The following is a 27,544-nucleotide window of genomic DNA, read 5'->3' as shown; positions in this document are numbered from 1 at the left end:
ATTATTGCTAATACGCCTATTTAATCGTTTAAGATGTTTAAGATTAAATTCTTATCAATTTTTTTAAACGAAAAATGTTTTTTTAATAACGCTTAAATTGCAAATTGATCATAATCAATAATTTAAGTTTCTTTTAATAACAATATTAATTAAAAAATGGCGTATTATTGGTCAGAAGACTCTTAATTATAAATATGAGATTTATTAATTTATTAATTCATTAAAATCTCGTCGCGTGTGCGAATTATAAATTAAAACCGCAAGCACGAGAGGTTTGTGGTTTCCACAATTATTGTATGCGGAAACAAGAGGTTCGTTTGAAGATTTAAATTTACCATTTTACCCAATACATTGCGGTATCTCTTAGTTAATTCGTCCTTTATGAGTCATATAACTGAGACTGTCACTAAGAAGCTTTTCTCTTGCTGCTCGTCGTATTCTCGAACAAAGAATAAGAAGAATTCCAACCATTGTGCAAACAAAAGCACAACTAAATCCTACTATTGTATTTATGACTGTTGATCTCAGACACACTTTGTCTGCAGTTGATGCTTCACTTGGACCTAGAAGTAGAATAGAATTCATAAATTCATTAATTATGCATTATTTTTAAATTTCTTTAATGATTAAAATTAGATATTAGATAAGTTTACTTCATTTACCATTTTGTGAAGCAATTGTTGTATTTTGAAATATTTCAGCTTCAGCTTCACCTTCTTGAAGAACTCGTAATGATTGGAAGAGGTTGACATTCTCCGATAAACTTGTGGCAGGTGTAGTAGGACCTCCAATAGCTAGAGACCGTTTAGCAACATTCTTTGAATTTCTCCAATGACAAGGTTGACTCTGGAAAATAATATTTTTGTTATGAATATATAATCAACATTATCATCTTCTGAAATCATCAACAATTTTCTCAAACACTATAATTTCAATTATATTGTAATCATTAAAGTCTTATAGTAAAATCTACATAATTAAATACATATAATCACGTACTCTATATAATTTAGAGCTAAAAAAAAATTTTTCATCTCGAAGAATATAGTATGAATAGTTTCGTCTTGTTGACTACTGAGAACTTTACTTAGTAATCTTCCGTAGGATGGATTTTTATTAAAACTTTAATAACGTAGACGTAATTATCATTTTCGTAATGAACTCGGCTAATGATAAATTATCCCATTCATTACAGAAAGAAAAATGAAAATAATAAAAACTTACATTTTAAAAGAAAAAAATAAAATAATGAAAAATTACCGGACATCTTCCATGACACATCCTCACATCACACTCGATGTATAGAGCAGGAGATCCAGTAAATCTAAAAGTCTTCATGTAGGCGAAGACTTGAGTTTCAAAGAGTCCTGTCTCAGACCACGATCCTCTAAATCTACTGATAAGTTTATCATCTACAGGACATCCATATTGATCAATGAGTTGAATCCGTTTGTTTCCACCATTGTGAGCGTAACAATCATTCACTACAATATCAAATCCATCGTATTTGCTGCGCATGTAGATGATAAGCGTAAGAGGATCTCCAACTCTTACAGGTCCTGCTACTCTTGTTCCAGTGGTTCCGTACCCATATCTTATCTCCATGTAACATTCTGGTGGCTGTAGCGTGAACACCACAGGATTCCCCGTAGCAACTCTGTAGGAAATCATTTATTTCGATTTTTAATAAAGCTTTCGTAGGAATGCAAGAGTCATCATTTAGATTGAACTTCTCTTTATTTGTTCAACGTTTTATATTTATTTATATTTTTTATCATGCCATCTGTTTATCATCATTTGAATAAAAGGTATTTATTTCAAATGAAAATGAAGGTTTACATGTAATTGTGTTATTTTAAAAATTAAAATAATGATTGCTATAATTTTTCAGGTGATTGATTTTTTGAAAAGATAATTTTCAAGTAAATTACCCTTTTAAAATAGCACCAGTCATTATAGTAATATTAGTAATTCTTACTAATTATGATTAACAGTTAATAATTAACAAAGAAAGGAAATTGTCATTTATAAAAAATGAAATTATAATAATCACTCACTCTACATCAAGGAAAGGAAATGTAACAGTCTTCCAGAAGTCATATCCATATTCACACGTCACTTTGAAATGTTCATCAAATTCTTCCTCAATAAGTGGATTATATTGAACAGTAACAGTATTCCACATGAGATTTTTCTGCAAAAATAAAAGTGGAAAAGTAAATACCATAATTAAAAGAGTAATTCAATTATACAAAAATAAATAAAACAATAAAAGTAGCTGAAGATTTATTACGTCGATTAAAATTACACAATATTATTGTTTTGATTGAAGAAAAGAAGAACTGTTTTGCAAAGTATTTAATGGGTAGAAATTTCATAATACAATGAAGAAAAAAAAATTAATGAGATACAAAGTGTTTATTTATTGATAAATGATGTATTGAAAGTTAATTCCCATTTATTATAATTAACGATACATTAATATTGTTCTAACGTTTCATTACATTAGTATCAATTATAAATATTCTATTTAGCTTACTAAAAAATAATTTTTTTAACAACATAAAATCACTAGTGATTAGTTCATTTATCTTGATCATATTTTCTTTTGTATGCTTATCCTACCTAATGATTGATTCTATCTCTATCTAGTTTGATTGAATAAATACTCGTATCGACAATGATTTATTAATTATATCAGAATTTTTTCTTGACTGAGTGCATTAAAAAAAAAGTCATTACCGTTGGATTTTTCCTGCTGTCTTGATGATGGGTATTCTCACCTAGAGTGCCGCATCGATTGAGTTGAATATAAAACTCATAGTAATCTCGACCAGTACCGTTGACGTACATGCAATCAGGATCATAAGAGTAACCTGTAATTAAGGAGCAATTGTCTCTTACCAAGTTATGTAATTCGATCCGCTCGGTAGATTGATATCAATATCGATCAATCTCAAACAACACGAGAAGAAAGAGTAGGGAAGAGTTCAATCATTACTCATTAGCAACACCTTTCTTTCAATTTTTTTCTTACCACCAACCTCCCTCTTCCTCTATCACTCTCCTTTATAATCCACAACTCATCATATTTTTGCACAATTGATCTGTCATGTGATAGAGCAAATTTAATTTCATTCTCGACAATTATGCTATTTGCCATGACTCAGCCATATTTCAATCATGTTCGACAGTCATTGGGGGGTTGAGAAAAAAAAATCAAAATTGAAAACATGACAGGATTTCTTACCAGCTGAATATAAGAGTCCTGTGAAAGATCCATTGAAACCGATTCGGATCTTCATGTAGTCGTCTTGACATTCTGCCTCGATGTCTGTAAAAAATAAGAACAATGATCAAATTTTATTATTCAAATTATTTATTGTTACACTATATGTTCTTTGCATTAAAGATTCAACGTTCCAACGACAAAATTGTGTTCATAGAATTCAATGGATCTCAGTGTAACATTGTTCAAGCTGAATATTTTTCATTGAGCTCTTCTGAATGATTGTAACATAAAAATCCTACAGAATGAGTTGATCTTTAATCAAACATTTATTATAAATGTCCTATGCCCTACATGTTGTTGGAAAACCTAATGATTTACCAATATTAACAATAAAATTATTAAAACAAGCTATTATTAATACAAAAAGAATTTACTGACAATTAAAATAAAATTATTAAACTTTCTAATTCTTACTAAAGATTTTCTAAATTTCTAACTTTATGACTTTTTCAAAGAAATGCAATAAAACTACGGTGACTGACTTAATGCCCAAATTTCCTAACTTTCCACGTTGGAACCTTTGCCCTACCATCAACCATATAATAGTACCTAATGCACACCATGCACTAATATAAATATGATCATCATCCTTCACTAGTCAAATCAGTTACAATTCTTCCTTCGACAAGTCTATACTAAATCTCTGTTAAAAATTACCTTCCTTTAAACCTATATCCAATATTAAATAACGAATAATATTAGTTAGAATACAATTGTTTTGTAAATTGAAAATTACTTAAATAAATCTCGTTGGAATACAACAATGTGCTTCTACAAAACACTCTTTGTATTGATAAAGTTGAAAAATAGTATTGTGTTACCAATTGAAAAGTGATTCTTTAGTCAGTAGTGAAAGACGTTTAATTTTATTTTTGAAATTATTAATTCATCGCATGATTGACAGTTTCTATTTGTTGCAATGGTTAATAACCATGGTTAATAATTTCCCAGTAATTGATTAATGATTAACTGAAATTTTTTCCGATACTTAATCCGAAAATTTCCTGTTACAACTATCACCCTTTAACTCTTACAAGACAATATTATTCTTTATTGGCCAGATGTGCTCGTTTATAATAATTTAAAATTTGTGATTTTTTTCAAGAAGCAATATTTTGCTAACTTAACGGTAATTGTAAATAAAAAAAAAAACACTTTAAAAACAATATTCACAAATAATTTAGGATCATTAAATAATTGTTCTCCCTAAGTGATTGATTATTTTCTAAGCTACACCAAAGAAGCCTTCAATTTTACAAGAATCTGTTGGTATATCATTAAAATTTATTCAAATAACTATGCAAAATATGTACATTTCAAAAATAAATAACTTCGTAGAAATTCGCTTAATATTTAATGAAACAGAATCTTTTGGTAGGGTAGCGTGTACAAAGCAGCTCGTTATTCACGGCCCTGAGGTTCTCGTGCAACATCCGATGGAATAAGTTAGTTTCCGTTAGAGAATCCGGTCATCGATGGAGCAAGTGAAAGTAAAAGAAGCAAATGCTTTATATGTGTAGTGTTTGTTGTGTACGCGTGTGCTCTTCGTGATAAGGAGGAGGTTAAGAGAAGAAGGCACACGTAACGACGTGTCTAAACAAGCGGCGGTAGAGATTGCTAAGGATAGTCATGCTTCAGAGAAGCTTGGAATGATGATACAATGTTCTATAACGTTTTTATTACGTACAGAAAGTACTTTGAATTGCGTGATCATTTTTATCTTTAATTTCTTATTCATAACTGTAAGCTCAACTTTTTTAGCTCAAAAATAGTAACTGATAATGGTGATGAAATATCAAGGTTAGTTTTAGGATTATTTTGCAAGTTAACTCTAATAAGCTCATGTCTCTAACACTTGTCTCTAACAGTTTTCTAAATAAAAGAGAGACTTTGTAAGACTAATTTTCGGGGGAAACGATCCGGAAAGGTTTAGTAATGAAGTCTTCTCAACATTACAATAGTTTTCCTCCTTCCGGAGATTCAAGATTCAGTGGGGAAAATTGGCAGTAAGTTTACTCATATTCGGAATGTGGAAAGATGGAGGTTGTTATGGACTACAGATATTTATACGATGAATAGGTAATTCTCAAGGATATGGTGGTAGATAATTATTTTAAAATATTGGAAATAAAAGAAATTAAAGTTTATTCATTTATATTCTTATTCATAAAAACTCTAAAGATTATTATAGGGTTTACAAAAGATTGATTAAATCTTCAAAATTCATCGCAAATGGATAATAAAACCTTATTTCATCAGAATTTTTTTTCATTGCTCATCAATGTTAGGTTTTCTTCCTCAAAAGCTATCAATTTTGTTGCTGATAATCTCAAAACAACCCTGGGAAATGGTTGACTAATCAATGGAATATGTTTTGAAAATAAAAGATTCGTCATCATGTGCATTAGTGCCGAAGAGAAAAATATTTAATTCATGACTAATTTAGAGGTTGATTGAGGGAGAGTTTGCCGGAGTTTAGTTAAAAATGATCTTATGAAATAAATAAAAAAAGTGAAAAACAAGTCCTCGAGGACGTGCTGTAAAAAGTTAAGAAGCAAGAATTCAAGTAGTGGAGGATTTATGGGAATTGGTCTTAGAGAATGCTGAGTACTAAACCTATAATCGCTTCGTCTTCGGGTAATTGACGATTCCACGGGAATCGCGAACAATTTTCTTCCGGGCTAGTGCATCTGATGAATTTTAACAATTTCGTGGTTTAATGAGTATTGTAAGCAATATGATATTATGAATCATTCGAACTTTAATGTATCTACTCTCACGTTTCCGCGAGAGATATTGCGTGACTGTTCCTATTTCTCCAACCCTCCATAATTGTGCTAATTGTGAACTTCAATAATCCTACACATAAGCAATGATAAAAGATGCGATTGAACTTTTTTATTCTTATTATAGTCTATCCTTCATCACTGCCATCATCATCATAATTATTCTCTGTGTTAGTATTTCTTCTTCCGTTAAATTTATCATTCCTTTAGGGCTTTTCGATCATCAAATTATAAAATATAATACCCCTCGTGTTTGCTTTTACACAAACTGTTAATACTAAAATTTGTAATAATCATATGAATTTTAAACTAATTATCGATAGGTAGTTATAACGGGTTATAAATACCCGTATTTATTCTTTTTCAATGCAACAGTTCGTAGAATTATTTTCAAATCTTTTGAAGACTAATGTTTAGCAACTTTGTATCTGTTATGCCAATTGTACATTGAGACAAGATTTTTTTTTATCAATCTGTGCGTTCTATTTTCTGATAATATGTATTTCTGTAGAATAAAGATAAATTATGTGCTATTATGTAATATTATGTATTTATTTCTAATGATATGTCATCTGATATTCTAACTTGTTATTTAACATAAAAAATACACTATTAATTAGTTTAATAGTTACAAAAAAAATTATTAGATCGTTTCGGGAAAAAAGTTTAAAGAGTAAATTCTAAGCAAATTGAAAAAATTCTTAAAAATAATTATGATGTTCTAAGAATTTATGAACAATTAAAAATTTCATCATTTAAATATTTAAATATTAAAATAAAAATTATATTCATTGAAAATTATTATAGAATTAACCCATTTTAAAAATTAATGTAATATTTTATTTCACTGATTAATTATGTACTTTTTATGTAATTCTTCTTCATTAGAGAATTAATAGAGGAAGTACAAAAGTGAGTTCATAATCAGACCTATTTTAGATGTATCTTTAAAGAAAGCGTTAGCTCGAGTCTGTTCATTACTATTTGCATCCACTTGAGAATGGAAATAAGATCAAGAGACTGAAGACGACTAGTAATAGCCACTGCTGCTGAGCACGGTGTCAGCGTTATACGACTTCCAACACCGTTTTAATTGTCACGCTAACGGGACTGATTCAGACGTACCTATATAATACCATATCTCTTAGTAGTAGCTGACAAGTGTCCCGAGACTAGAGTATTAAAGGAATGTTTATAGGGTTTATCAAGTTGTTTAGGTCAGTGTATTTTTAGATTTAGCAACAGGTGCATGAGAAAAAAATTCTTGTGAATAATTTATCATCACTATTCATTTTTATCTACACTTATTTTTATCATCTTGCTTCAATCTAGAATGTTTTATTCTATAGATATTAATTCTTATAAAAGGAATAAAACTGTTATGAATAGATTAGAATAAAAAATCATGTTATTAAGATTGAAAGATGTTATTAAGGGAAACATAATTTAATCTTACGTTGAACTCTAGTAGTATTAGGTCGATATCTTCGATGTTCTCGATCCCAAGTTTCAGGATGTCGTCCCCACTCGTCTTCAGTACTTGTTCCTGATCCTGTACCCCCTCCACCACCACCACTTGTTAGACCTTGGAGACCCTGAAGTGTCTGGAGAGCTTGAAGATTAGGACTGAGTGGGGTTCTGGCTTTGATAGCAGGGACAGGAACATATTGAGCACCTTCTCCAACATAAACCACCTGTAAATGTATACATATTATCATTTGAATACTTGAACATTTAATATCTCTCATCGAAATAGCTGTTTACTCGTTTTAATCGATCATTTTGATATCAGATATCAATGTTAATTTATTATCCAGACAAGAGAGAATTAATCAGGTTTTATTTCTTCAAAAATTCATTGATTGTCTGAATACTAACCTACTTTAATAAATCGTCTACCTAATTAGGCTCAATTTGTTTTAAATAATCCATTTTGAATATAACTATTATAAATTTTTATTTAATGTTTAAAATAAATTTTTTGTAGATTTCAATAATTATAAAAGATGAAATAGCCATGAGTGTTTTTGATTAACGTACAAATTAATTTCTTAGCATGAATCCTAGGTAAATAATCATAAAGATTGTGATTAAATTAGCCGAACATAATATATCTAAGATCGCAAAAGCATTTTCCAAGTTCTAAAGATATACCAGGAAGCAAAATTGTCGTGTCAAGAATGCATGGTCGTGTCTACATGACATCACGTTATCCATCCTGTTCATTTCGTGACACGTTGACGAGCATCACGAAGACGCACCGTCGACACCCGCGCATTCATGCGTCGATTAACGGTCATGTGGTTCACGATCTTGAGTCATTAGTCGAGCTACTTTATGCACTAGCATATCAGGGGGATGCTGAGGTGGATGTCTTCAAGAGACAAGTCACGGTTCAGTGGCCAATGACTAGCAGGAGTCAGCAGTCTGTTGCGGGCTTCTTCACGATTCTATCAGACAATTCTAAATCAAAGATTCCTGCGTAGTAATCCGATTTTTTTAACGGGAAAATTGATACTCAGCGTTGATTTACGATCAACGGTAAACGCCAAGGAACTGTCGAGTGATAAAACGCGATCGTTTCCTAGTCGCAAGCCAGACGGGGCGTTAACCGACGAAACGTGCAGTAGCTGCACGTTGGAAAGGCAGATGATGACTAGCGTTGGTACTCCAAGGCATATCATCCCTCCATTTCATTCTCTTTATCTTAGAGTCTTCAGAATCTTCATCCTCCAATATATAACCGAATTCTTTTGTTGCAAAATTACCACTTTAAATTGATGGTTAATAAACTACCTCTATACTTACCTAAAACTGTACACTTTAAGCATTCATTTTATTTTTTTATTTTCACTCAACGGCTTTTTATCATCTAGTTATTAATTATCAAAGCACAAATGTTAGTACGCAGTTTAGATGCTCATAACTCTTCAGCTAATCATCACAGGACCTTTTGAAACCAGTGTCTGAGATTTATTGGAATATAATCTTTAAGAATCAATCATTATGATGGTGATAAAAATTCTATTCGTGCAATTTTATGGCCTGCAGAAAAAGAGTAATCGAAAATAAGTGTGTTTATTTCGGTAATGACTGTGAGAAGAGATTTGAAAAAGCACGAAGTATGAATTAGAGTTGATGGACTGAGTTAAGAAGCGTTAACTGACGAAACGTGTATAGTAGTAGCACGTTGGAAAGGCGAATGATGACCGACACCGGGACCTCAAGGCATCTCATCCCCTCATTCTATCTTTTGCTTTCTTCAGCATCTTAGCTTTACGTTCAAATCATCTTACGCCGTTGTCCTGCCAGCAGACGGCTTCTTCCTGCCGGCAATCCTAAGACTAGAACCGTTCGTCGATCAACGATTCAACCAGCGGAAACTTACGGAACATTGCATAATTCACAAATCTTCAATTCTCTCAACACAAAGTATGAATTCCAATTTTTATCAAGAATTATTGAAGTAGTTGAGATACTTACAGCATCTTGATCACTTGCTTCATGAGTTAGAGCTTCCCGAATTTCTGTTCGATTCAACTCCACCTCTTCTGGACCAGATCCACTTCCGGCCCAGTAGTCTTCTGTTGCATCTTCCACTGGACTTTCAGAATTCGTCCTTTCAACATCTACCTCTTCTGCATTTATTTGAGCAAAATTTAATGTAGCTACCAGTAGAATCCATGCTAATCTGCAAGCAAATATTCAAGTTATATTATAAAAGAAAGTGTTTTAAAAATTGGTTTAAGTAAAATTGAAGCAAGATCTTGGATCTTTATAGTTAATTTTAAAGGCAATGAATATTATGCAATTTTTGTTTTAATTAGATTAAAGTAAAATATGACATAGCTGTCACCCAACTGCATCCATAAAAATAACCGTTAGGTAGTAATTTACAAATTTAAACGTCAGCCTTAGTTGGTAGCAGCATCTGCTTTTGAAAGCCATTGTTCATTATATTTTGATGTGAACGCCAATATGAACATTTTACTACCTTGAAAAGAAGTAAATTGAGTGTGAAATTAATGTAATACTAAAGCTGAGAATTTTAATGATAATATCCATTATCTAAACTACATTAAATAGAAGTAAAAAGTGATAAGTGTATTATTTGTTGATAATAAATGTTTAAAAATCATGTAAATAGCTCGATCATGATTGTATACACATGAATAGTAAAAAAGTTGATGAGTTGGAGAGTATAGAGAAAAAATAATTGATAGCAATAAAGCAAAAAGCTTAACAAACTGGTGGTGGATAAATAAAAATATATTGATCACGCTTTGGAATTTCCAAGTCTTGTTTTCTCCGTCTTGCCATATTTCTTTAGATATCTCTTAGTGTAGCAAAACCTATTTACCAAGCACAGAGTGCCTTTGCTCTACTTCTGTCCACGGTTGAGTTAATCTAGTGTATGCAACAAGAGTGTACAAGGTTCTTCCCTTGCATAAGGATGATTTTCAACCGACCGTGAGGAATAGCCAAGTGATTATAAAATGTTCTTCCGGGAATGGCCGATGAATCGAATCGGAAACGAGTTATCGCTGAGGGTTAATAAAAGATACTGAAAGAAACAAAATGATAAAGAAAGGAGAATACAAGATGTTAGAGATAAAGAAGAATACATATGATGTGTTTGTATACATCTAGTGGATCTTGGATGGATACTTATCATGTACGAATCATTGATAATGAATGATATTGAACAACACGAAATTTCAAGGAAGATTTATACCTTAAGGAGTGACTATTTTCTATCATGCAAAAGTTGCGCTTCATTACTGCAACAGACATTGATGGCCTTCAGGGTACGAATAGCGACTCTGCATCATCACAGTTTTGACCTAGTGAAGCCAACAGTTTTCTATCACGCAACCACCAACGTAATAACCTGTAACAACTACTCTTGCTCCCGCGTCATGTGTGAAAACTGCTGTGTGAGAATCATAGATGTCAGCCGGACACATGAACAACGAGAGAACCCATCTAACCTAGAGAAAATGAATGGCTAGAGTCTCTAAAGACTACCGCAACGTTCCTCTCTACATCCGGCGAACGTGCTCGAGTTTCTTGTTCTACGTAAAAACTTGTTGTTTCTGGCGTAAGAAATGCACCTTTGACAGCTATTCAGTGATAATTAGGGTAATTCCCCCACAGTTCACAGCTAACGTGTTATTAACCATCAACCAGAGAGAACTTTATATTCTAAGATTCAATTAAATCCTACTCTTTTTTCTCTTCATTATTTATTCAACTACACGGTGTTAGTATTTCTTTTGAAATACTGTAATTAACCCACAAATTATACCTGATCTGTTGTCTTGATTTAATTTAATTAAAAACATTCATCAAGTATATTATTAAAACGGATCACTACTCATTTTTCCTTAACATCATTAGCAAACGATTCCAAACTATTTTCTATCAATGTTGAAACCGTTAATTTTTATAATTGATGGTTATAAATTTACTTTGGCTCTTAAATTACCCCTTTAGTCAATTTATTTACTACATAATCAATACTTTGAGGTTATATTTTAATCTAAAAATTTTAATGCATCAAATTTCTTGGTTATCCGGAGCTAATATAATTTTCCTTCAACAGACAACTTGTTCTGACATTTTACCACCCTGAAGAGGGATAAGTCTAGTGGAGAAATATTCCTTGTAACTTATATCTTGAAGCTAAACGTGTTTAAGTAACCGAAGACGATATGCTAAGAATGTTGTATTGAAGCATTTGTAACAAATGGATGAATAATAATCGTACATCAGTTACTTAAAAGCGTAACCATACATAGTACATAAAGGAATTAACAGGGTTGATAGAGGTGAAGAGGGTGGTAATATATCAGAATATAAATTATAGAAAATGGCTAAATAATGGTATAATGATAGTGCAACAGATTTGTAGTTGATCTAATTAATAAAACGGAGGTTGAATAAACGGGAAACTTGATTTGCCTAGAGCTTAGTCATTTCTTAAACAAGTTTCTCTTTATCCTTTTCTCAAAGATAGTGTTGCGTCTTGACGTCAGTTCTCGCATTCTCGATAAACTCGAGCAACCATTCGCATATTCCATTGCTCCCACTCGTATATACATACGGGACTTGTAGGTAACTCATTTTCTTTTCTTTGCAGTTATACGAAGACACCTGCTATTACGTATGCGGTTGCGTGCAAGCAACTTGATCTTGAGGCTCGACCACTAGGTCAGTGATATTCCCTGTTGAATTCACTTGCTTATCTTATGCTATGTTGAAATCAATCATACTCTTTTTTTTCTCAGCCGTTAATCCATTCACTTATTCTTCACACACATTTAACGGACTGTTTTTAAATTAAAAAGCCATCAATAAAATTATATTTGTTACTAAGATTTATCTATTTTTTTCTTTTTTTAGTTGCCGGTGGGTAGAAGATTGGAATCCTTCATTCGGAGTAAGATAAACAGCTGTGGTATTAAATGTATTTAATCACAGTGGTCTGAACTTCAATCATCTGGAAGTGATAATGACTACTTGGCACAACACAAGTTGGAGGGATTCAAGTAATCAGTTATCGATAGAAGCATTCAAATGTTAGAAGATAAACTTGATGAAACTACGATAATAAGATTAATTGATAAAGGTAAATACTTGGCTAATTTAAAATAAAAATGATGGGATTAAATTGGTCCAAAAGCATTCTTATGTTTAGAAGTCTCAAGGTTAATATCTTGCACGAAGGGAAGTAATTGAAAGCAGATCGCGCAGGTAGATTAATGAGGCCGTGAATAATGCCCGGGTGGTACACATATTCTTGTGTAACAATCTCACAAGGATTCCCAGGTCCTGGACGATGAGAAAATGAATACCGCGGGGGAAGAACTAATCTGTCATCAACGTTATCGTTAACCTGAATCATCTTGAGTACGCGCAGGCGTGCGGTGGTTAATTATTGTTATAACGTGAACACAATGCATCCAGTTGGAAGTTGTTGTTGATGATTGTTACAGTCACGTACAGATACTCTTACTTGTTTACCTCGTTGAAGAGTTGTAACAACGAAAGAAGACAGGAAAAAGAATGAAAGATTGGCTAAAGATAAGAAGTGCAACACAGCACATGATCACACATGTTTCTGCGTGTGACTGTTGGTGCTATAGTGAATGCTTCAAATGCGTTTATATCGTCGATGCGCAGTTATGCGGCATAGTATTCTGTACTTTTCAACATTTGCAACGACGATTTGCATGCAAATGCAATTAAGTCTCTTGCCGCGAGGGTTAACGACGTACGTTAACGTAACATCAAGAAACATGTGTTGACTGCCTGGAGAGACAAGAATAGTGCGTCGTTTTACTGTAGCGAGTGAAAGGAGGAAAGGAGTGAAGATATGTAAAGACATGAAGAAGAACGAGGAACAAGTAAAAGACCCTCCAGCTACGATATATACTCCGTTACCGTTGCATCCCAACTAGTCCGATATGGAGACTAGATTAAGGAGCCTTCGAAATCACGCATCTAGAGAAACAAAAGTTAAATACAGTCCTGCCAACTTTCTTTCGATTCTTTAAATCCTTCAGGCACTTTGATTAAGCTCTCGATCCCGAGAAAATTATCATAATTTGCCCATCACTAGAATGTTGATCAACAACATGTAAAATCCTCTCCTTCAGTAGAGACGTTATATAATTCATTGCATGTTTTATGAAGCCTTTTTTTTCATGTCTTTAATAAAATTGAAAATCATCTTATCAATGTCTAAGAGAACGTGCTGGAAAAATTCCTTTTTGCTCTACAATAATTTTTATACCAGATTAATTACAGAATAAATTTTTATTGGAGATCAACTGACTTACAAATTTGCTAAATGAATTTGCTTAAATTTTAATTGGCTATAGATTATATTTATATGCATCAAATATTAAAGAGGAAAGAGGAGAAAATGAAATAAACGATCAACGGGATGAGACATTTCAAAGTAGAATTATCAAATGATTCAGTTATGTTTGAAGGCAATGATGGTAGCATTTATGATCTCCCAAGGGTAGTAAAGACTAGTAGTAGCCGCACCCTCATGTCTTGGAGCTCTTTTCTATATCCTGCGGAGATATTAACACCTGTTTTATTTATGTGTATACCAAGCTTAGCAACGATTTAATTGGTTTGGATTTTAAAGCAGTATCTAGGCAAAAACAACGTTAACTCATGCAATAACGACTTGAGTTATATTCCACTCTTTTACTAATAAACAACGATCGAAAGCTCATTCTAAGTTTTCTTATGTTAATCAACACATGCTCAAGTACTTTTTCTTCAAGTATCAACACCAAATTGGGAAGTCGAGTAATTGAATTTATTGTTTCAGTCCCCAATATGATTGCATTAAGTGTAATATAAAAACATTATTAAGCAAAGAATAAATTGCTGCAATTATCTAACGTATAAATTCCTGTAAGCGTTTGAAAAATAAAGAGATTAAATGAGATACTTATCATAAATCTTCCCAGGAGAACGTGGAAAAAATTTTTAATGACTAAATCACTCACTATTTTATTCTTAATTCATTCATCTTTTGCTTTCATTTTAATTAAAATTTTTTTTTAATTTGTAACATAATATTTCTACTAATTGATGCTTTGGATTTAACGATTTTATGATAAATTAAAACTCTTGTAAGGAAATTTATTTTATTGAGTTTCAACAAGATTGATTAATACTAGGTATATTTTTTGGAGTAAACATAAAATAGCTAGACATCTCTATAAGAATATCTATGAGTTCATCAACAATTTTGATGTACAAACTAAATCAAACCAAACTCTATGAACGTCTTTTAGTCTAGAAGTTTAATAAATTTTGTATTCCAAGCGAAGAATAATGATTCCAAGAGAAAATGTTAGTAAATTTATTATACAAGTTGAGTTATTAATAGGTATGATAATAAAACTTGTCACCCTAAAAAGCATAGTTTGATTTGAAGCTATAATATTGAAGATGAACAGAGCTATTATTTATTCAGATTATAAACTCTTGTAAGCGAAACAAAGTAAAGAGATTAGATGAGATAGTTATCATAAATCTTCTCATGTGAACATAGAAACGTGTATGAGATTTTTTTTTGCTTGTTTAAGTAGAATCGTACGTGCAAAGGAGATGTACAAGGAGAAATTCACGCGCATGGTTTAGAGACTTGCTGATCGACAGAAGAAATGTTCACCAAGAGACTTGGTGTGATTACAGAGGCATTGAGAGCTCTTACATCTCGTGGTTGTTGAGAAAAAAATGGAAAAAATTCTTTCCTTGCGAAGAAGAGTCAACTGGATTACACTTGGGAAACGTTGGCTTGATCAAACAAAATGGATGGGATTGCTTTTCCGTGATCTGCCGCTCTCAAGAACGTTCCTAAGTGCCCTAAGACCCCTCTCGGCGATTGTGGTTACGACTGAGAAAGAGAAGAAGAACGTGGATACAAATGTTGAGCAAATAAACTCATTTTTTTGCACACTTTACGTTATAACGTTTTTTTTAAATTTTTTTGTTATATACTCATACTCTCGATGAACTGGTAAAATCGCACTCACTACGCATGTAAATCAAACATCATTACTGACAGATGTAAAAGGAAACAGTTTCCACTTCGAGTAGCATACAAGCAACCACGCGTGACCAAACACTCTTAGCTCACTTCCGGTCTTTGCTCTGTGACTCTTTCTCTTCATTGAATGATTAATTTTTTCCCGCAAATAAGACATTTGAGTATCTGAAAATAGTTGAATAATAGCTACATTTTTTTTCAAGTTTCTGTAAACAAGACAATTATACTTAATGTTTATTTACTTCCGTAATGTTATTAAAAAGAAAAACCTTTTTACTGTTTCATCAGTGTCACTTGAGTGGCTAGAAATATTTTTTTTATATGCTGCCAAGTATCATTAACCACTCTAGATGAATTACCAGTATGTCATTTTCGCTTTGTCAACTATTGACTTGGAAGTTTTTGTTTTGCTTTTTTTTCTACTCTGTTTGATTAGAAATGTCTCTATTGATCTTCTTCTAACTCGAAAATAGTTCTGGAGATGGTTTAATGACGGGACAATGATCTCATAAAGTCAGGATAAAGTTTGCTGACAGTATCACAAGAATAAGAGAATAAATCTCGTAGCGTGGAAATATGTAACCTATTTTTAAATAGAGATTTTTGTGTCTAGAATTTCAAGGCATAAATATTGAAGTAGACGTGGGTATCATTACCACAAGACACTTGATATTCTAGATCAACTCCAGTGGTCAGTCGCATCACCATATCCCGTTAAGCTCTTCTATTAATAATTAATAACAGTACAATGCTCTCCAATATTTATTACCCATTTCCGATTCATAATTCATCCGTAGGATGAGCAGATGCAAGGGACAATGGTTTTACAGCGGACTTAGTTGCATAGATCATAAAGTTGTTTATTCGCTGTCATGCTCATTGGGTCTGCAATAACTGACCCAGCTGGAGAGTCGCGGGATGTTGGTGAGAATGGTCAATCAAGTTGATCGGTTACCTTGGTAACATTGGGAGAAGATATTTCCCCGACCTGGGTCAATTATCCTTAGGTTACGCTTGACTACGAAATCAGCGCTAATCTTCTAGAGTCTTGTAGAAGTCTTTGCTCGACGGAGCATGAGAAGTCAGAAGCCACAGAGCATGAACCCAGAAGGGATAATCGATTTGACGAGGTCAAGAAATTGCGTTGGGGGCTGAGCTAAGGCCAAGTGGACAAAGAGGATTTAGTGATTTTATTAAAACGACTTGAAGATACGATAGGGCTTATATATATATACGTTTTAACTTCGTATTCTCCCTCAGATAGACTTGTACTTTGTTCCCACGGCCTTTGCGGCTTCTTTACTTGCCAAGGATCAACAGACCAATCTTGTGGGAGTCGTCCAAGAGTGGACATGGACGCTGGGAGGGTAATTTTCAAGGGGAATCCCTCGCGGTAGACACGAGCCTCTTCTTGTCTTCATTTTCATCAAGTAAATCATCAGATGCGCTGGGATTTGTTTACCATCAAGAGATTAAAACCTATCCTCAAGATTTCTTACTATACTTGAAAGTGATTAAACATGTGGTTTCATTTAGATCAGCTTTGAGGTACATTTCCGACATCCCTTAGAAAAGTACCAACCACAACCAGCAATTAGACTAAAAGATAAGATCATAATGATGTTAAGCAATCGTCGCGCATCCAGATCTTAGACTCTTGTAGAGGTCGTGAACGCCTGACGAGCATTACACCAAGAGATCGACGTCCGACCTTCTCGAGCTTGCGGCTTCCTTCCAAGAGAAACGAAGATAAAGGTATTAGTAGTGAGAGGACAACCTAGTCCATGTTTGTCTCCCGACCACCCAACTTACTCAACGCCTTCCACCCGAGACCTTCACCACGAATAGTATTGAGTTACATGACAAGGAAGAAGATCATGACCGTTGGAAAATCATCACTTCATCTTTATTCTCATCCTTTTGATAGTCATTGACATTAACGACCGCCTACGGCTATTAATTACTCCAATACACTCCATACTTTTACCTTCAAGACTTTCTTCAAGGTTAAATTCATCATTTTATCCTTTATAAAAATCAATTGATTCAATTATCATTAAAAACATTATAATTTCGATGTTTGCTAAAAAAAAATCAGAAGATTGCCAAATTGGTGCATTATATTTTCCATACAATACACTCGAAAGATAATTTTCTTTTTCAAAACGGTGTGGCTGAGTCATCACTTGACGGCGTACTTCAATTTGATCGAATTATGATATGAATAGTGATGAAAAAGTACAAAAGAAATATTTTTAATGATAATGAATAGAGTGTAAAAGAGTTGATAACTTCATACAGTTATTTATTTGTTAATATTAAGTACCAAAATATTATTTTTTCTGGATGAATCAGTAAAAGATATTAATGTGATTGATTATTTTTGTGCCGATTTTTTTGTAGTGGATATTTCAAACAAAATATTTAAGACTATAACCTTAATGTCATTAATCATCTATTGATCATTTTTCAGCTATTTTATATTTCATCATCGCAATATTGACCTTTTTATTCTAATTTTAAGGAACTTTAAGTAATAATTAATAAGATAAGACATTTGTATGGCTCCATCACTTGATGATCATCATTTATGAAGCATTTCATTTCATTTTTATGATAGCAAAAATTATTTTTAGCAATAAAAAAAAGTGTTACTCCAAGACTACATGTAGCGTTTTCTGCAAAAGTCTGTAGGTAATTCAGAAAATAAACTCAAAGTTATATGGTATATAAATCAGCATGAAACGTGCTGAGAATATTGTTCTAAATGATTACAAGTAGTATGACTGTACGAATGTTCAGGTCAGACAAAATAAACCAAACTATAAAGGTGCACAGCTGCAGAGCGCATGGAGTAGGCTTTAAAAAACTATTCACAATTGAGTTTAAAGCGGTTTAGATGCCGTAGGCTGTGGTTATTAATTATTACAAATACTGAGGACTCCTGTTGATCATGACGGCAATGAGTATCCACCCAACCGCCTTCAAGTCACGATTGTCCCAGCTTCCTTTATTGCCAACTCTCTTTCTCAGTTATACATCTCATTAATTCACTTGCTAGATGTTCCCGGAAATGGAGTCCCTAATCGTTGAAGGCCTTCTCTTTTCGCCTTGCAGGATATTCCAAATCCGCTCTGCTTCGCGTTTGATCAAGCGCAAATAGATGTTGAGTAAAGGCGAGGCTCCATTCTCTCAGGGGATCTAACGCTAATTCTATTTTGCTTTCTTTGGTTATACTCAGCTGTATAATGAGAAAAAATATTGGGATGTTTCACCTGAGGCGCCATCTGGAACGACCCGTTATTCTCAAGGACTTTTTTAATTTCCTCACTCCAAGGACCTAATTGCAATTAATTAATAAAAACTTATAGATGCTGGGGATCCAAGGAAAAAAATGATACGGCAACATCCATGTTACGTTTTTATTGGATAATAATGAAGTAAGCATGAGACTACTCAATTAACACATTTTTGATATTTTCTAGTTTAAAAAAGTGTTTTTTTCTTTGTTTCAGCATTAACACGGTATTGAAAGGAAGATAAGTTACGCAAGCGTAAGAAGTAATTATTTCATTAGTTGTAGCATCGACAATCTTCTTGATGGGCATGATAGTGTTCCGCGTTCCACGTGTAGTATTTCTGCAAGTAAAGTTACATGGCTACAAGACTGTCGGGTGTAGTAACAACAAATTGCTCTGTTTGTAGGTCTCCATTGTAGAGTAAAAAAAAAGGTAGGATTGCAAGTTGGCGTGGTCGTGATGAGAGAGCGGAAGAAAGGATACCTTCACTCCTATTACGAGTACATTTGTTCGGAGTGTGGGTGTGTACGAGATAACAGCAACGAAGAAGAGACTCAGATGGTAAACATTACACCAAGATATCTCGATTCAAACATAATTTTGCTCTTGAAATTGCAGTTACTCGTAAGGATCCTTCGTTAAAGTACAAATCAACGGATCTTTTTTACTTTTATTTCCTTTCTTTCTCTTTATATATATCTTTCTTTTATGTTCGTGTTAATGCAACGATACCAGCTAGGTAATCAAGGCTAACGTAATTGGTGTGATCTTGACCTGGGTTCAGTCACGACTTGGCTTGTTGCGCAACCGAGACATGGAACTTACTGATGAATGGATCTATACTGGATTCCAGGTGAAATGGCTCGTTGATCTTCAAGCGCCACACCTGCCAAATGATTACCAATCATTTGCTTGCTCAATTATTTATTCATTTTTTTTTATTCATTCCACACCAGAAATCAGTTTAGTTCAAGTTCAAGACCAAGTCTATTAGCATAATTAGATGGTTCAAATAGTGGAACTATCTTATGAAAATTCCAAATAATTATTTTAATATATTTATTACCATCTCTAGATCAGATAAACTCCAAACAACTCTCAAGTAATTGCACTTTGTGCAGAATTGAATAAAAATATTTTAATATTTTTCCTTTGTGAAGGATCAAAATAACTTTCTTCAGTATCTATATTTAAAAATAAACAGGAAGTAAAAGAAGCTTGAATTGAAATTGAAAAATTTTTAATTGAAAAGTAATTTCATATAATTAAACAGTTATAATCATACTGAACATTTTCAGGAAGTTGTTTTAAGTGTTCTGAAGTGCTATTTCTGTCAAACAATTACCAGTCATTTACCTCGCAATGACTCTACATGTAATTTTTGATCCAGTCATAAAGAAATTGTCTTATTTCAAGTTGAAAACGTGGTTTATTAACTTTGCATGTTTTAATAGTGTAGTTAGAAAATGTCTTCCTGAGGTCAAAAGCATCATTTTATGATAAAAAACAAAGTTAATGAATAATTAATAATAAAAAGAAAATGATACTTAGACAAATAAAAGTAGGTATAATTTAAAATAAAAAAGTCATTGAGAGCAATGTTGTGGTAAATGTGGACTAAAGACTTCAGGAAATGGTTTTAGCTCAAGTTGTACTCTTGATTTATAAACTCTAGATGACTTAATAGTAGGTAAATTAGCTCGTTCGATTCGCATACTCGATAGTTGAAGAATCACGAAAGAACACTTGTGTTACCTAATGTTATACCTTTTTTTTCTTTCTCTTCTTCTAAACTTTTCTTTCTCTCTCTCTCTCTCTCTCTTTTATAAACCTTTCGCACTTAATCAGCGTTCACGTAATTGGGTACCTGCCCATTCTCGTGTTGTATACATGTCTTACACTGGCTTTTATATAGCTAGCAAAGTGGGTAAATTGTGAGGATCGTGAATACGCGTAAGGATATATTCATCGGCGGCTGGACATCTGTTTGATTTTATGCTTGTTTTTCTTCAGTCAAAAGAATAAATCATCTGACGTGACCTCGACCTAAATTGAGGTCGATTCACTGCTGGTTGGTTGCTCACTAACTGCTAAGATTCAGAAATAATTCACCCAAGTCCTTGAACTTGGTTATATACCGCTTCATAAGCCTATAAGAATTCTCAGAAACCAGCTGTATCTAATTGTCATGCACTTTAACGTTTTTTTTAACAACATTTTTTCACTTCATTCAAGGTTGGGCCGAAATGAGATGTAAAAATAATGATGAAAAAAGACAGCTCCTTGCACTTGAAGATGGCTTCTTTTTTGTACCAGTTTCTTAGCAAAAGAAAGATCCGTTAGCGAAGCATGTTATTCCCTTACATTTGTTAGACTGTTATTCAATACTAAAACTATCCTATCAGCTAATGAGTATGCTACACATGGTTATTACAATATTACGTAGAAATGTACAAATAATTCACAAAAATAAAATCACTACCTTATTGAATAACTGCCTATCTACTTTTAATTTTATCTTTGATTGGGCATCAATGATGTAATTTCAGTCAAGTTTCTTTTTTCTTCTTTTTCATCATTATTTTTACTTGATAAGTATACTGATAATTCTGCGCTATTTTAATATATATGTATACTTAAGTAAAACAACATTGATTTACTCTTTTATTCATCATCTTTGCGAGTTGATGAATAGCAACTGATATCAATTTGAACTTAAGAAAAAAATGGTTTGATAGACACGGAATAGTTGATAATTTATTTATCAAAATATATTGAAATAAAAAAAATAAGATAGTTGATTAGTTTATTTTTATTAGATACTTTTATGATCTAAATTCAGTTCCGAGATCAGTAATTAAGCCTGGACAGCCGAATTAAATAGCAAAAATGTCTGATTAATTCAAATAAACCCGTAAGTCTTGTATGCAAATATGAAAGCGAGAGGGCAGCGAAGAAAGCTGGTGAGAGTATTTCATGAAACGTGTCTCATTACAGGCTTGTCACATTGGTCATCTGTTCACTTTACTTCATGCTGGATGAAACGGTGGGTGGCGATGCCTGTCTCCACACCGTTAAGGTCAACGTACAAAAGTGTCAGTAAGTAAAGCAGACCAGTATATTCAAGACACACCATCTTATTTGCTCACAAGCACACATTTTCTCTCGGTCAACTATCAAATATTTATATTCAATTAGCTAATTACTTCATAAGCGTTTACTTCTTTTCTTTTTGATTTAGAAAAATGTTTATGATCCCAATGCTGAAAAGCATCCAGGAAATTATGAAGAATTATGATGAAGATATAATAAGTCTGAATGGCTGCATCAAACAATCACTTCCTGCCGCCATGTTGGTTGCTAATAAATTCTCACTACAAGCTAGTATTAGAAGGGTTTAAATGCACAATACAGAAAAGCTAGAAGGAAGAAAACAATGATAACTAATGCCCAAGTGACTTAAAAGGTCATGGAAAGAATTTGTTGGCCATTGGCCTTGGAAAGTGCACAACCTCTTTGGACTTCCGGATAAGAGGGTAAAAAAGGAAAAAGAGTATGGAAAGGACTTTTGATCACTGGGTAGATCGTAAAAGTAGAGTTTACGACGTTTGCGAATCGCGATCGGGAAGAGAAACGCATATACAATTACTTAGCAAAGATTGGAGAGACCTGAGAGATAGAGAGAGAAATTGGTAGGGTGCTCATCTGATGTAAGAATTGGTGATGGTGGTTGAGATTCTTGTAAGTACGGGCGTAGCGTCAATTACTCATTTATACGAGGCTATTACCCCTACCTGAAGACATTCCTTACGCGCTTCACTCACATTTCTTGCGTAAGGAAATCATAAATATTTTGAAGATCAAATAAATTGTGAGTAATATGAAATAAGTGGCAGTTCATGTAACATTTTTGTAACAACACATCCATCATTAATAAATTTTATGCAATTATTCAAAGCAAGGCAGAATGAGTTTTTATTTTAAAATAAAATAATTAGAAATGAAAATCTTTGAAATAAATCTAAAATTGCAGTAGCAAGAGGAGAAATATATAATTGCAAATGAAGATTTTAAGATTTATTGCCATAAATCATCAAGCTATCAACTGTCATTTGATAGCATTTCATCAAGCTCCAGGGTAAATGGATGTAAAACATGATACCCTTGGTGAACCCTTCAAGATATTAGCAAGCCAAAAAGATAATATTCATGATTACAAATAAAGATGACTTGAGTAAACTTCTGATTAGAAATTTGAATAAAAAATATCCTTGACATGGAACAGTGTTAACTAATGATTTAAAAGTTGGAATGAGTGTTGATCAGAAGTAAGAATGGTTGAAACTGTATTAAGTATACTGGTGTAGCGTCGATTACTCATTTATCCGAGGCCATTATCCCTACCTAAAGGATCTGCCACCCGCGAGTCCTTGCGTAGGCACTTATTCGCGGAAGAGAACAAGACGAAGAGAAGGAAAGAGGAAGGATTCATGAGAAACATCTTTATCGCTAGATCTGGATGGGATCCCAACTGCTTCAAAGCGACATGCAAGTATCTCAAGTTTTTCTCTTTCCTAGTCTCGTATCTTCTCTCGCTCTCGTTTTCCGTCCCCCAGGCGTCTCGTTTATTCTCGGCATCGGAGCGTATTACGGCTATTCATTAACGTGTAATTGACTTTTCAATACGAGTAGGCGGGAGAGAAAGAAAAATAAAAGACTGGATGAGTTACGATCGGATAATCCAACGTTGGATTGAAGATCTAAGGAGATCCCTGCTAATGTGTACTTTCGGGCTTGCTGCGATCGTTAAGACTCCACCTCATCATCTTCCATCAATTCTGCTTGCTTGATTAACTTCTAACCAACTCTATTTTATTATTACATACTTCTTTTATTATACACACCAAACTACCTAACACTGTTTACACTTTGACTACTACCAAGAATCTGCATCAGCTGTTATTATATTTAGATCATTGTTCTCAAATGTATTTGCAAGAATAACTGGATGCAGAAACATGCCAACACTCATTTGAAGGAAGTACAACTTAAGTCAGAAGTTATGGAAACACAACGGCCAAGTCAGTTTATGACTTGGTAGTTTATGGATTGAACAGACCAAGCCCCTATATTACAATAAGCGTCAAGAATTTGTTTTTTTTTACAAGTCTATTTTCCTATTATCTAGAGCGTTAACATCAGCTCCGATTCCTGGTAGTGAACTTTTACTATAAAAAAAACCTTTCGTGGTCATTTGAAAATTACCGTTGACCAATCATTTTGCCTCTTCTGAATCTTCTTCTTATTATTCGAATTCCCGAGATGCTACGACTATAAACTGATTCCTATACATTATCTTCAACACCTAGATACCTCTTGTTACAGTTACTTCCACTCATTGTTCGAAAAACTAATCAACTTCATCAATTAGAGTGACTGCATTCTCTGTACAATGTTGTTTTTAAAAAGAGTTCATAAAATATGCAGTTTACTTTTAATCGATCGTTTTAGAAATTATAGCATTTTTATCAGCAATTGAACTTGAATAACGATTACATTATTTCAAAGGATTATTTTTTATTTCGTTTTATAGCTAACTGACTCTTGGAGATTATTACTTAAATCCTCTATTTAGATAGTTATTTTCCTTTTAATTTCATCATTTCAACTATTTTTTATTCTCTAACCATTTTATGTTGATGATAAATAATGATAAATTATTTCATGGACTTAAATAGCAGTGAGAAGGTTAATTAAGTAATTAATTAGGTTGAAAGATTGTGGAAAACACTATATTGCCATTGAAAAAAAAATACTTAACATAACACTACCCTGAGAAACTGAATGGTATTCAGTGAATTGGTATTTTTGTGTGCTCTACATAACTTGTCTTTTGTACATTAAAAAAATATTTTAATAGTCAATAGATAATTAGAATTTTCTGCAATTAAAAATATTATTTCCCAAGCATTAAATTTTTTTTGTGAATTTTTTTCAACAATTAAAGACAATTATTATTTGTATTTTTTATTAACAAAGACAATGGTTTATTGTTTATTAATATTCAAATTAATCTAATAGAAGAATATTATATAGTTTTAAATATATGGCAGTTAAAATAATCCAAGTTTAATTAGCATTAAACTTCCACAAACAATATTTATTAGTTTAATAAATTACTCTTCATTATTTATTATTTCTGACAATCTTAGTCATTAATAAATTATAAACTTCACTATAAATATCATCAATCTACTTCAAGAATCTTTTTCTACAACATAAAATCGAATTTTCCTAAAGAGCCCATTACAAAAAATACATCAGACAAGATATACATCTTAAAAAGAGCATGATAAGATGCATGCAAGATGACGTAAGTAAAATGATGTTTACAACACACAAGATAAAAATTCCTAAAACATCAAGAGTATTTATTCCAACTACCCTGCTATAAAGTAAATTAAACTGCACGTGAAGATCGGCATCGTTCCATCAAATAACGGAATGAAATGACAAATTCAGTACCTGATGGTCTGATCTTTTCTGCTACTACCACCACCAACAACAACTGATGAATTAACATCATAGATGACATAACAGTTTTCATCACCACGTATATACGGGATCGACCAATTTCGCTTAGAACCTTCAGGAACAGTAACGGAACGTATACGTCTTGGTTACTTGACCACTTTAATAGCGTTTTCGTGTTAAGTTCATGACTTCGGTAGCCGTAAAGAATGCCTAGCGTACGACACAACCAAAGGGCATTGGCATCTCACGTAACTTTTATAATAGTCCTTTAAAAAATACACTTGCGTCTTTTAACTAACCATCTTGTCTGTATCTAAGAGCGTTAAATCTACCTGAATCTTAGGGTAAATTATGAGCTTGTAGCATTAAATTAATTCCGGCCATGCGTATGATAAATCAGTTTAAAGCCATTTCTTATGAAAAATTATCTACATCCAGACTAGGTCCAGGGAAACTAATAAATCCGTTTAAGACTAACGCAAGTATTTCTACGATTATTTTCTTCACACGTTGCAGTTCAATGTGCTTGCATATTACGTGGGGTCTAAGGGTAGTCGTGCGACAAGTCCATGATGCTAAGCTGTAAATCGACCACACCGTGACGTAAATGATATTAGTCATCGCGTGCTCGCATTCGCTTCCTACTCATCTTCTTCTTCTTTCCTTCATCATCGTCTTCTTGGTATATATACCTTTTGGTTTCTTTACGCGCTTGGTTCTTGATTGGTTCTCTATGACATGTTCTTATCTTCATGTCCCAAGAATTACCAACATTAATGGATCCAGATCTACCCGATGATGACAGTGATGATGATGATAGCAATTAATTGAGTAACACGAGTGAATTTGAAACATTCCCTACGGTTATCGATTAATTAAAGTCTTTTACTCAATTACTAGTCTCTTACAATGTTTAGCACATCATAAAAAATTATTTGAATAAATAAAAGTTGACACATATCATGTACGTTTATGTCACAAGTTTCTTTTATTTTTCACCATTTTTAATGAAAATGTATTTTTATTTTTTGTTTCCATGTTGAATTATAAAGTTATTCGAACTGAATGTTGAAGTTTCAATATCAATAAAACCATGCTCATTCGATAGTAATGGTTAAACCGTGTTGAGTTAATTTCGAATAAATTAAGTGATGAATATTTTTGAGGGATCCTACTGGAATTGTTTGATAAAAAAAAGTATAATCACAGCTTACCTCCTGTAAAAGTGTGTCTTGCTATCCATATTGATTATTTGTCTTAATCAGGTACAATTGTCTATTCACCAAAGCACAAAGTAATAAATAAAATCACACCAAAGCACTGATTTGGATGAAAGACGAACTGGAGGTGAAGAGGAAGATTGATTGTAAAGTGTCCTTGTAAGAACCGAGGCAACTCTTCACCTTGAAGACGTACCGTCAACCAGAGTCTTGTCGACTCTTCTATGTTGGCTGCTGATGCAAGAGTGGGCGGACAATTCTGATTCCCTCCTCTCTTGCAGAATAATCGTTCGCGATGGCAAAAGCGGTATAAGAAGGTGAGGAGAAAGACAAAGGTACAACATAGGCAAGGAAGTGACGGTGAATATAGATGTGTCTGTAAGGAAGATAGAGAGAAAGAGGAGTTGGCTCTCTGCTATGTAGTTTGCAGAGTGGAGCACCGCGTCGTAATGACATGGTCTAGGAGATGCCGGTCAGTTTTGTAATAGGGATGGTAAAAAGTGAATTTTCCCCGGGTGGGGAAACGAGTCGTTGACCAATCGTGAGACTTTAATGTACGCAGATATGGGGAGGACCAATCGTACTCTGCTACTACATTCCACGACAATTCGCCAACACATATTTGACATTCCGCAATAGTTTTATTATCCTTTTTAACCCACCTTGTTCTGCTGTTTCTCTGGATATTTCAGTCCATTTCTTTCTGATGGGTTTAAAACCCATCTATTTGAAATTTACGTTTTTCTGCAAGTTTGTGATTTTTTTTCGTTTGATCTATTGCACACATATACCGTTTAAATTTATTTATTTTTATCTTTCTATTTTGCTAA

At 33.1% G+C, this 27,544-nt stretch overlaps 1 protein-coding gene and 1 long non-coding RNA gene across 3 annotated transcripts; one reads left to right on the top strand and one right to left on the bottom strand.

Annotated features, from left to right (window-relative positions):
* Positions 1–165: 165 nt before the first annotated feature.
* On the bottom strand, positions 166–27,142 carry LOC118072246 (uncharacterized). 2 transcript variants are annotated; one of them, XM_035091958.1, is made up of 9 exons: positions 26,709–27,142; positions 9,562–9,769; positions 7,535–7,772; positions 3,251–3,334; positions 2,743–2,876; positions 2,058–2,194; positions 1,261–1,657; positions 663–846; positions 166–563 (listed from the first exon to the last, which is right to left on the bottom strand). In XM_035091958.1, the coding sequence occupies exons 1-9, from the start codon at positions 26,735–26,737 to the stop codon at positions 364–366; spliced, it is 1,611 nt and encodes a 536-aa protein (XP_034947849.1). In that variant the 5' UTR covers positions 26,738–27,142; the 3' UTR covers positions 166–363. The 2 variants fall into 2 exon arrangements, with proteins under 2 accessions (XP_034947849.1, XP_034947848.1); XM_035091957.1 differs by lacking the exon at positions 26,709–27,142 and adding an exon at positions 10,814–10,953.
* On the top strand, positions 11,253–12,621 carry LOC118072247 (uncharacterized). Its single transcript, XR_004690998.1, has 3 exons — positions 11,253–11,341; positions 12,221–12,291; positions 12,484–12,621. It is a non-coding gene; the product is annotated as an uncharacterized lncRNA (long non-coding RNA).
* Positions 27,143–27,544: the final 402 nt, after the last annotated feature.

The sequence above is a fragment of the Chelonus insularis genome, unplaced genomic scaffold (genome assembly GCF_013357705.1).
Source record: "Chelonus insularis isolate UGA/USDA-ARS -01 unplaced genomic scaffold, ASM1335770v1 contig_90_pilon, whole genome shotgun sequence".
Lineage (NCBI taxonomy): Eukaryota > Metazoa > Arthropoda > Insecta > Hymenoptera > Braconidae > Chelonus > Chelonus insularis.
This window is presented reverse-complemented; position numbering and strand designations above follow the sequence as displayed.

Excerpts from the sequence above, each read along its gene's own strand:
- LOC118072246 (XM_035091957.1), bottom strand. The coding sequence starts at position 10,872 with ATGTCTGTTGCAGTAATGAAGCGCAACTTTTGCATGATAGAAAATAGT. Across the intron at positions 3,335-7,534 it reads TAATACTACTAGAGTTCAAC|ACATCGAGGCAGAATGTCAA; the intron begins GTAAGATTAAAT and ends TATTTTTTACAG. Across the intron at positions 2,877-3,250 it reads AGGACTCTTATATTCAGCTG|GTTACTCTTATGATCCTGAT; the intron begins GTAAGAAATCCT and ends CCTTAATTACAG.